This window comes from Anarrhichthys ocellatus, unplaced genomic scaffold, assembly GCF_004355925.1.
Source record: "Anarrhichthys ocellatus isolate YVR2014 unplaced genomic scaffold, GSC_Weel_1.0 scaffold132, whole genome shotgun sequence".
Classification (NCBI taxonomy): Eukaryota; Metazoa; Chordata; class Actinopteri; order Perciformes; family Anarhichadidae; genus Anarrhichthys; species Anarrhichthys ocellatus.
Window position 1 is genome coordinate 58,078 of NW_022280162.1, and position 11,425 is coordinate 69,502.

Sequence of the window (11,425 nt, forward strand, 5' to 3'; positions counted from 1 at the left end):
TGATCGGGATTATTATGAGATAAATGTGAACGCTCTGAAAGTCTCAACAAACTTCACAGTCGCTTTGTTTTTAATCATATTTGTGGATCTTATCTTTTAGGGAAGTGTCAGTTTGTGACGCCATTTCTCACTAATATTTACAAACCAATCGATTAATGGATAATATGATCAGCAGATGAATCAATAATGAAAATAATTAGTTCAAAAGGCGCTCCATTCAACCCTTCTGTTACATGAATGTATGAGGAAAGATAATCTAATGGTGGAATATATCAAATGGAACGTTCACACAACTTTTACTTGTAATGGGATATTTCACGGTGTGGTATTAGTACATGAGTTTGAGTGTAATTGTACCATGTATGCATTATTTTTTATTTTTTAGCATTTATACTTTGTATAAAATCACAAAGTAGAAACAAAGTGTGTTCTTCAATAAAACCCTTTGTTTACATGTGTCGGTCCAGATGACGTGTGGCTGTGTGACGAAGTCACGAGGTGATGACTGGCATGTGACCGCTCTGCGTCAAGTTACATATATTACGTCACAAATACCGGAAGGTGTGGATATTTCTTTCAAAATAAGAGTAAAACATTGAAAGAAAATTCAAAACTAGCTATTTTTTTATCTTTGATTTTTTTCCCCGGTTATATATTTAATCTACATGTTTTTATTTTAACATTTACTATTGTCATTGACAGTATTTTTGATGTATTTTAATACACAGTGAAAAAAAGACATAAAAATATTAATGGAAAGTTAGGATTATGATATTAAGTCAAAATGATTAGGTTAAAAGTAAATTACTATTTTAGTCAAATTAGATAAGTTAAAATTTAGAGTTTGAAATGTTTGTCAACATTTCGATATTTGAACTATTAAAGTTAATATTTGATGTAGCTTATCATTTTTACTTAATTGAATTTCCATAATTACTAAAAAACATTTTTTTCATTACCTGGTCGAAACGGGCTTCTAGTAAAAGTAGTTTATTTATAAAAAATTCTAAAACTAAAATAGCTGATTTGGCTCAAACTGTCGGGCTTTTATTTCGTAAAAGTTATCCGGAAGCCGTGTGTTTTATTTCCTCTACATTGACGAGTGTGGTCGCTGGATGATGACGACGATGGGTCCAGCAGGAGGAGAGCGGAGTTCAGGCTAGTTTCTCTCCTCTTCATATGGCAGCATCGTCGGTGAAATATCCGTTAGTTTGGCTGCTGTTGTGGCTCTTTGTCCGGCTGTCAGAGACCAACAACACCCGGTAAGACCTCCGGTTCAACTGTCTTTAAGATAGCTGCTAATGTTAGCCATGCTAGCTGTTAGCATAGCTTAAAAATGGAAAAAAAAGTGTGTTCAGACTTTCGTTTCCCTTGTAAGGACACACACACACACACACACACACACACACACACACACACACACTCGCACACACACACACACACACACAGCTTGAGTTATACGGATATAAATGTTCCTCCTGTGAACTTAAAACCATTCTAACACCAGTTAATGCTGATATAAGTTAACGTTAGCAGCTGTTGGGCAACAGCATCCACTGTTTGTCTAACTTTTAAAGTTCTTATCAGAGTTGTTGAGAAACTTTACAAAGTTCACAAACCTTCAAACACAACAAGACCTTTAGTCCTCTTATTTCACTGAACATACAAAGAACTAAGTTAAAGTCTGAATAAAGTAAACATGCCATTAAACTAGTTGTTATATCACATTAATAGCATTTAGTGCATTTTATACTTGTACTGCGTTGTGATGATTTTAAAGGCTGATCTCAAATGTTTAAACTTTGTGAGTCCTGTCATCACGTGTTGGTTTCATACTTTAAGGAAACTGATAGTTTATATATAAATGTTGCTGTAGTTTGTCCCTTTGGCCACGAGATGGCGCCGTCGGACCACAGTTAGTCCAACAAAGCCTTAAAAAAGAGAAGAGAGAAATCTTTATTTATGTGTATATCATAATATACACATATATACATACATAAATACAGAGTTAACGGTGAAATGAAGCAGGTTGATGATGAGGTGTAGTTTCTATGATCCTCTCTGTTAACTGTTCATTGAAAACTCCTCTAACATACAAAATATTACACTTTTATGAAATGAAAACCAGTAACTATTTCAGACATTAAACACCTTATATTTAACACACACACACACACATACACACACACACACACACACACACACACCACAGTTGTTACCTTCATCTTGATGTTTTAAAAACTGAAAAACGTTCCTCTCTTCGTAGAGTCTCTCTGGACGATGACGTCATGCTGCCGTACGCTCGTGGCCACGCCCACGGCCCCGCTCACTCCCACCGCCACGTCAGGGACTGCCAGCCCGCCGTCCACGGCAACTCCACCCACGAGAGCCGGCCCTCCTCCGGTAACCGCGGCGGGCTGCCGGTGGCCGAGTCCACGGTGTTCGTGTCGGACGTCCCGGGAAGCTCCAGACGGGTTTATGGTCAGTCAAGATAAAAAATCACTTGATTGACGCGTTGATTGATTGACCAACCTCTGGTTCATTGAGTGTCCCTGAAAGCATCTCGTCTTTGCTCCCAGGTCACGTGACGGTGGTTCGCGACCCGCTGAGGACGGTGTCGGTGTTGGAGCCCGGCGGGCCGGGCGGCTGCGCGATGAAGCAGAGGGCCACGGTGGAGGAGACAGCCGGCAGCACCGCCGGGTGTCTGTACGCCCAGAACGCCGGCTTCTTCAACACCGAGACGCTCGAGTGTCTCGGCAACGTGGTGAGCGACGGTCGCATGGTGAGAGACAGCGGGGGGGTGCAGAACGCCCAGTTTGGCATCAGGAGGGACGGCAGCCTGGTGTTTGGGTAAGAGAGCCAGATAGGAGCCGTGATACTGAGTCCCAGTGTTAACCTGTCAATCACTGTAAGCCCCGCCCTAAAGCATCCCCTGCTTTATGGTCTGTGTGACTCTAAATGGACCATAATTACTAAATGAACATCATGCTGTATTGAAGAAGACTTGAAACTAGAGATTGAGACCATAAAAGGATGTGTGTGTGTGTGTGTGTGTGTGTGTGTGTGTGTGTGTGTGTGTGTGAGTGAGGTGTTTACATGTTTCTTATTGCACAGACGTTGCATCATGCAGGAATTCTACAGATTTCTGACCACAAGCTAAATTGGCTTTTCTTCGTGGTTTAATGTGAGAACGTGTGTGTGTGTGTGTGTGTGTGTGTTAGAGGTGAGTGTTGACCTCGTAGTAGCGTTATAAATATCCAGGTCCATATATCGGAGCAAAGCCAGATCATTGATGCTGTTAGCTCCTCCCCTTTCTCTCCCTGTTGTGATGTTTCACAACACCGTCCTGCTGTCAACACAGCTGGTTACCTTAAAAGTAGTGTCGGCTCAGGTGAGTGATAAGGAGATCGAACGTGAGCTTGCTGGAACAAGCTGAAGTTGTGTTCAGAGGTCTAAACGTCAGACTGGGACACTTTAACTGGTTGTAAACAGAGGTAACGTTCTAGCAGTAAGAAATAACCCCGAGAGGTCTGTGGTTTCACCCAGCTGTCAGTTCGTCACTTTAAACATCTGGATTTGGGTTAAAGTTGTCAGAATGAGAGACACAAAGATGCTTTTAAACTGACTGAATAATACCGTTTTGTTTTCTTTCTTTGTTGCTATTATTATTATTATTATTGTGTTTTTGAATTATTCTTTAAATCGGAGACTTCACCATGAGGTTCACAGTTTTGAGTTTTATGTGAAACATTTCAATTAAATATTGGATGGATTGTGTCGCTCCTCCTCGGTCCAGATGTGGACACTTCTGTTCACTGGTTGCAAAAATCCAAGATGGCGACGGCCAAAATACAGAACTCGAGGCTTCAAAACGTCCAAAAACCAACGGGTGACGTCCGCTTCTTATATGCAGACATATTCCACATTGTAGTTCTGCTGTTTCAGTCCATTCTTTGCACGCGACATCTATTGCATCCATGGGGTTGTTTCTTAGGTCTCAGGACAGAGGGTGGAAGGATTTAACCAGGTGATGGTGCTAAAAGTCAGCTGATCACCAGAGTGATGCATCTTGAGTGAAACATGAATGTCTGAACTGCATTTCATGGCAATCCATCAAATAGTTTTGTTTTTCACAACCAGTGAACAGGAAGTGACCATATCTGGACTGAGGAGGAGTGACGTATATGTCTCTGGTAGAGACCTGTCAATCACTGTGTAGCCCCGCCCTAAAGCATCCCCTGCAGCTTTGACACATGAAGCGGAGGTTACTCCTGCTGTAGAAACATAAACACTCAGGAATGTTGAGGTCCTGACTATCTGTCTCCCCTCCAGGTATCTGTCCCAGGAAGACGTTTTGGACCAGTCCAACCCGTTCGTCCAGCTCGTCAGCGGTGTGGTGTGGCTGTTGAGGAACGGAGAGGTTTACATTAACCAGAGCCTGGAGGCCGAGTGTGACGAGACACAGGAGACGGGTACACTCACACTCACAGGGAGAACAACTAAACAGAGACGGGTGATTTAGTCCGGAAGAGTCGGCACGTTTTCTGTCCAATCAAACTCTACAGAAGACGAGCTTCTGAACAACAGAGGGAAGAATTAATCAGACAAATGAAAACTAGCGTTAGAGAGGTTTTTAAGTGTTGTATGAAGTTCTTCTCCATAGTCAGAGAGCAAAGCAGCAGCTGTTTAAACCAACAGGAGGAGAGCTAGTAACGTTAGCAGCACCGCTAACGGCTAACCAACAGGAGGAGAGCTAGTAACGTTAGCAGCACCGCGAACGGCTAACCAACAGGGGGAGAGCTAGTAACGTTAGCAGCACCGCTAACGGCTAACCAACAGGACGAGAGCTAGTAACGTTAGCAGCACCGCTAACAGCTAACCAACAGGAGGAGAGCTAGTAACGTTAGCAGCACCGCTAACGGCTAACCAACAGGAGGAGAGCTAGTAACGTTAGCAGCACCGCCAACGGCTAACCAACAGGGGGAGAGCTAGTAACGTTAGCAGCACCACTAACGGCTAACCAACAGGAGGAGAGCTAGCAGCACCGCTAACGGCTAACCAACAGGGGGAGAGCTAGTAACGTTAGCAGCACCGCTAACGGCTAACCAACGGAGGTTCACTTCAGTTACATGATGATGCCTTCAGGCTCTGCTCAGTGAACATGAGTACTGGCTGAAGGTACATTATAACGTTATCATGATGTGTTCACATCTGTAAAATGTAGTTTTAGTGATAAACTTGAATAAATCCAGTAGTTTGAAGGAGATGATTTCACGTTAATATAAATAGATATTAGAGATGAACTATGAGCTGTTTACCTTCATAACACGAGCTCTAAGAACATTATTATACTTCATTAAAACTACTAATGAATAAAACAAATAATGTGCAGATTAATTAAACCTGAAAACAGTCATTAGTCGCAGCACTAGTCTACTTTAATACACTGACTATGCAGAAGTACCTCATACAACTACACTAACATACTACATACAATATACAGAATATCACAACCGGCCCTTTAAGAACCTGCTGCGACCTGTAATTAAGTGTAACGACGTCTCGTCTCTGACCCGACGCACATCCAGTTATTATTTAACTGCATTATGCTCTTTATTGTTACACATACACACACACACACACACACACACACACATGTTGTAAAAGTAAACAAAGGATTTGTTTTTCCCAGAACTCATCTGTCATTGTTTACATAATGTTGAAACTTGACCTCATCTTTTTATAACCTTATGGCCGCTCTGTAGAGACGGTCTGTCAACAACCATATTATTATGATTATATGATTATCCACAGCTTTAATCTTGATTTATTACCTCAGTAAACATTGTAAACACGAGTTTATGGTCTCAATCTCTAGTTTCAAGTCTTCTTCAATACAGCATGATGTTCATTTAGTACATTATGGTCCATTTAGAGTCACACAGACCATAAAGCAGGGGATGCTTTAGGGCGGGGCTACACAGTGATTGACAACTTTAGGCTTCAAAACATCAGTCCACAAACCAACGGATGATGTGACGACAACTACGTCCACTTCTGATTTACAGGTTATCAATCGGGATCCATTGATGCTCGTAGGATGGACTAGATGATGCAGGAAGATAGAAAAGATGCAGCAATACATGTTAAACACAGGGCTGATAGTGTAGAACATCATATACAATATGTAACTTTCATTTATGGAAGTCTTCACTGTGCTGCATGACTGAGGAGAATACTGTTGGGACCTGGATGATGAACTCAGTCGATCATTATTGGATCAATGCTGAGTATTGAGTCAGCGGTTGGACTGAAGAGGTTTGATCTGTGATCTGTTCGTCCCGATCTGTACGTTCAGCTCATGTTTCTCGTACTTTCACAGGGAAATTCCGCACTTTTGTGGACGTGGTGTCGGCGAGGACGGCGGTGGGCCACGACGCCGAGGGCCACCTGGTCCTGTTTCACATCGATGGACAGACCGGAGTGAGGGGGTAACAGTCTCACACTCAGTCATACTTTAGTCTTCTCATTCAGCTCTCTCAGTAAGTGGAGGAAAGAGAAAACACATGATCATTTATTCTATTAACATAAAGTGACTTACAGGAATTTGAGTCAATACAGAAGTGGCCCCAACGGGAATTAAATATGCAGGGTTTGATCTGCATCACTGAACTAAACGTAGAGGAAACTAACCGTGTGCACTCTGGATTGTTTTTATGACGACGGGAACACCACAGACAGAGATAAGACACTGAAGATGAAGATGGACGTTGTGTATACACGCTGCGCTGTCAGAGCTTGTTAGGGGCGTCCGCTACAGTAAGTGTATGAGACAACGGGCCCCTGGGTGTAGACATGCAAAGGGTCCCACCACCCCTCCTACATAGGAGCAAGAAACACAGACTCTGTAGTTGTTTTGTGTCTCTTTGTAGTTGTTTTTTGGTTGTTCTGTATTGATTAGTGGCCATTTTGTGTCTCTTTGTGGTCAATTGGTGTCTCTGTAGTTGTTTTGTCCTGACATTTCGGGCCCCCATCCAGAAATCCATCCCTGAGTAGATGTATTGAATAAATCTTTAATAGACAACAAGAGTGAGACGGAGGCGAAGGAGAAACAGCAGAAGAGGGAGGGGCCAGAGAATCAGCCCTAATGGTGAGAGTGATGGAGGGGCAGTAGAAGGCTTTCTAACCTCTGACAGACTTTGATTTGTGAGATTAATACACAAACAGGCTCACGTCACCTGGAACCCACTAAGACCAATCCAAAGTATTGATCCGACCCCTCAGTGCAGCAACACTGAAGATGAATGCGTTGCTGTTGATGACGTGACCTCGAGGAGCTCAACAAGCTGACGTATCTGGACACGTTCGCTGTCTGTCTGTACATCTTCACTCGATATCAGAGCCGCTCAATAACCCGTGTAGCGGTCAGCTCGACCAACACGACGACCTCCCACTCACCGCCTCTCATGAATAACAGCAGCCTCACCGGTCGCCGACCAGCACGTACAGAGAGCACTTTATTTATACAAAGCTCCAACTCAATGTGCCAAAAGCTAAAACTCTAAACATCTTAAATGTATTTGAGAGTCGTTTTCTCTAAAACGCCCTGAAAGTTCATTGAAACCCATTAAAATGTATACTCAAGTGAACGTGTTCACCTGCTCTGATAGTTGTCTGGATATTAATGTGAAAGCTAAATAAGAAGCTTCCCTGCTGTCGTGTGTCTGTGCAGCATGAACCTGTGGGAGGTGGCTGAGTCTCTGAAGAGCTACGGAGTCGTCAACGCCATCAATCTGGACGGAGGCGGGTCCTCCACCTACGTGGCTGACGGCTCATTGGCCAGCTACCCCTCCGATCACTGGTGAGCCAATGAAACCCTTCATACGTGTCATCAAACCAGGCTCATTGGAGACGAGCCTGGTTTGATCACAATCCATCGCCGCACAATGCATGCTGGGTAGATTTCTGTCCGACTTGACCCCGACTTGCTCTGATGTCATGAACACGTGGTCGACGATGACCTCACGTAGATTCTAGAGCCAGTTACACTCCATCGACTGCATGACCCAATGCATGATGGGAAACGGCTGGCTGTCTCCTGATCAGAGAGCTGATTGGCTCTTAGATTTACCAGGTTTTGTAGAAAATCCTATTTTTCTGTGTAATTGTAATATTTAACGCTCGATTGTTGGCTATTAGTCTCATGTTGTGCAACACAAGTTTTATCTAAAAACATAATCTCGTGTGGTTTATAATAATAAAGCTTATTTATGGAAAACATAACGCAAGTTTCCACATAAATATATATTTACAAACACATGAATGAATCCAAATGAGGTCTGTGAACTACAATTAGCCTACAGATCTAACAGGAAGTGAGTGTTTCTTTGACTTCCTGTTTATTCTCTGAAGGCTGAAATCGCTCCTGCTGCTTCCACATTATCTCGTCTACTTTCCAGGCGAGAAGCGGTTCATCTGGAACGAGCCTACTATCTCCACCATGAAGATATCACACTAACCCTCCCTCTTCCTCTCAGTGAGTCCGACAGCAGGTGGCGCTGCGCTCGGCCCGTCTCCACCGTCTTGTGCGTTCACCAGCGGCGCTGCCGGCCGGCGGACTGCAGCGGACACGGAGACTGTGTGGAGGGACGCTGTCGCTGCCGGGAGGGCTGGCGGGGCGCCGCCTGCGACTCTCTGGTGTGTCAGCCGCCGGCCTGCGGCCGACATGGTGTCTGCACCGCCGGTAAGTGAGGAGGAGGAGGAGGAGGAGGAGGAGGAGGAGGAGGAGAGACAACATTTTACTACTTTGTCTGTTCATTTCTCCTAAATTCATAAAAAACATCTTCTTCTTCCTGCTGGTTGCATCTCAATGTTAATCTGTTTCACGTCTTCTTGTTTGTGTTGTAGATGGTTGTGTCTGTGATGCTGGATGGAGAGGAAAGAATTGTAGCCACGGTACACACACACGCACACTAACACACACACACACACACGCACACACTAGCTTAACCAAAGCCTGTAAATGCAGCCTCCTCCCCCCTTTGTTATTGTAATCATTGACCCCCCCCTCCCTTCATTGACAGAGTGCCTGCCGGGTTTCTTTGGTGACGGCTGCAACCAAACCTGCGTCTGCGTCAACGGCGGCTCCTGTGACCCCGTTAACGGACGCTGCGCCTGCACCTCCGGTTTTCACGGCGCCGCCTGTGAACGAGGTAGAACCACCACCCTGGAAAAAGAGATACTTCTGAATGGTAATGTGGATTCAAAGTGTGTGTGTGTGTGTGTGTGTGTGTGTGTGTGTCAGTGTGTCCTCTGGGCTTCTTCGGTCCGTCCTGCACTCTGGAGTGTCGCTGTGATGACCAGTGTCCATGTGACCCGCAGACAGGAAGCTGTAACGCCACGCTGAGAGCAGAGACCAACCACACCTTACACAGAGGTACACACACACACACACATGCATTTACACACAGGGAAAAAGTGGAGGTGTTGAAGATGTCTGATCTATGAGAACGTGTTTAATAATAATAATAATAATACATTTTATTTATAGAGCACTTTACAAACAAATAAATCAAATCAAAACAGTTAAACACCAAAAACATAGAACACAGTTGTCTCAGGTGTGTTTGTGTAGAAAGTTCCAGAGGGAGGGGTCGCTATGGAGAACGCTCTGTCTGCTTCAGCATAAAGATGCTTATTGTCGCTATATTTTGGTAAAACTTTTTTATCTCGATTCTTCATTCTTGTTCTTATTTCATGAATGATTTCAGCTCCTTACGTGCTTCATATAAACTACACAATGATCTGATCTTCATCTCTCCATCTGCTGTTTGAAAGAAGAAGAGTTTACATACATTATTAAATGGTTCTTATTCTTATTCTCCTCCTCCTCCTCCTCCTGCTCCTCATCCTCCTTCTTCTTCTCCTCCTCCACAGCTGGACATTGTCTGGCGGAACAGATGTTTACACGTTGGAGACGAGACGAAGAAGCTCACAAAGAGCAGCTTCACCTGACAGAGTAAGTGTCACAGGTCGAGTCACGTGACCCCCCTCACCTCACCTCCTCACCCCCTCACCCTCTCACCTCCTCTCTGTACATCGTTCACATTCTAATAAACCTCCAGAAACGTCCCACGGTTCTGATGAGCAGAAACAGGAAGGTTTATCTCTCGCGTCGTCCGTATTTTCTTCACGTAGTCGACGGAGTTTCGGTGTGACATCATCAGTTCATCTTTTCCCCTCAAGCCTCTTAAACACACGTCGTTGGTCTGTTTTCTGTCAGCGCGGCTTCAAGTTAAACCCCCAAAAAGGTGTCTTTGCTTTTAATAAGCACAAACAACATCAGCTTGGTAAGATTTCTTGGAATGTGAAGTAATATTTAGGCCTCTTAAGATAAAAATGAATCTTAAAATTAGTTGTAAAAGCTAATTTTCAGCTTTATGTCACGAGTGTCAGGAAGTGTTTTTGCCCAAACGTCGTATTTTATTTCACTTAACGAGATATTCAAGATGCATTGTGTGAAAACAAATGCTGGTATCTCACTGAAGTGTTACTTCTGAGGTGGTTGTGTCTTTGATCGTGTGTAATATTCTACGTGTTTTATAGATGTGAAAGCTTTGAGGCTAATCTCAGGTTGTATTCTTTATTTTTTGCATGATGATGAGAAATGAGAAGCAGCGGTGCTACATTACACAGTTGGACGTGAGAATGTAACCGTGAACGCTTCTGTCTTCTTCTGCTCTGATTTAATGGAGTCAAATTTAAATATAGTTTAAACGCAGAGAGAGAGGAATCCGGCTCCTCGTCTCTCTTCATTCATCCGCTCACCTTTCACATGCAAGTTAGGGATTGTTAGCCGTTAACATGGTTACTGGAAAGCTCTTTGTTGAAGGGGGACACAAGATGGAGGAGACGAATTTGTGTTTTTTAACCCTTATACGACCAAAAGGAGGGAACCATCTGAATGAAAAGCAGTCGCTGTTGGTGTTAGTGGTGACACAACAGAGAGTTGAAGTTAACCGTATTTTAAACTGTTACCAGCATCAAGATGTCGGGTTGTTTCATGCTCGGTGATCAGAAATAGACTCTTGTTGCTACAGGATCAGAGCTGCCGGTGTTGCAGTTTAACGGGTGACCGTGTTAAGTTGTGACTTTCAGCTGAACATGTCCGTGGTTCCTCGTAATAACCTATTTGGTTGGCGTGGATAATAAAAACAGCCGCGTCTGTATTTCTATGATTGATTGAAGGCTTTTCTGAGGACACCTCACAGACTGTCTGTAAGAAGTGGACGTAGTCTTCATGACGGATGTTTTGAAGCCTTGAGTTCGGCGTTTTGTCCGTTGCCATCTTGGCTTTTTGCAACCAGTGAACAGGAAGCGACCATATCTGGACTGAGGAGGAGTGACGTAGAGACGCCGTATACGT

General features: G+C 43.8%; 1 protein-coding gene across 2 annotated transcripts in view; it reads left to right on the top strand.

The window, feature by feature from the left end:
* Positions 1–1,112: 1,112 nt before the first annotated feature.
* The window catches only part of LOC116399846 (N-acetylglucosamine-1-phosphodiester alpha-N-acetylglucosaminidase-like), a 14,580-nt gene continuing 4,267 nt past the window's right edge, over positions 1,113–11,425 (top strand). For both annotated transcript variants that reach the window (XR_004213864.1, XM_031877276.1), the window contains exons 1-11: positions 1,113–1,262; positions 2,267–2,481; positions 2,580–2,850; positions 4,333–4,472; positions 6,383–6,491; positions 7,733–7,861; positions 8,538–8,743; positions 8,908–8,955; positions 9,084–9,212; positions 9,305–9,436; positions 9,937–10,018. Coding sequence is in view for 1 of the 2 variants with exons in the window: in XM_031877276.1 (XP_031733136.1) it covers positions 1,180–1,262; positions 2,267–2,481; positions 2,580–2,850; positions 4,333–4,472; positions 6,383–6,491; positions 7,733–7,861; positions 8,538–8,743; positions 8,908–8,955; positions 9,084–9,212; positions 9,305–9,436; positions 9,937–10,018 (1,544 nt within the window). In the remaining variant the exon portion in view is untranslated. The remainder of the gene's footprint in view (positions 1,263–2,266; positions 2,482–2,579; positions 2,851–4,332; positions 4,473–6,382; positions 6,492–7,732; positions 7,862–8,537; positions 8,744–8,907; positions 8,956–9,083; positions 9,213–9,304; positions 9,437–9,936; positions 10,019–11,425) is intronic.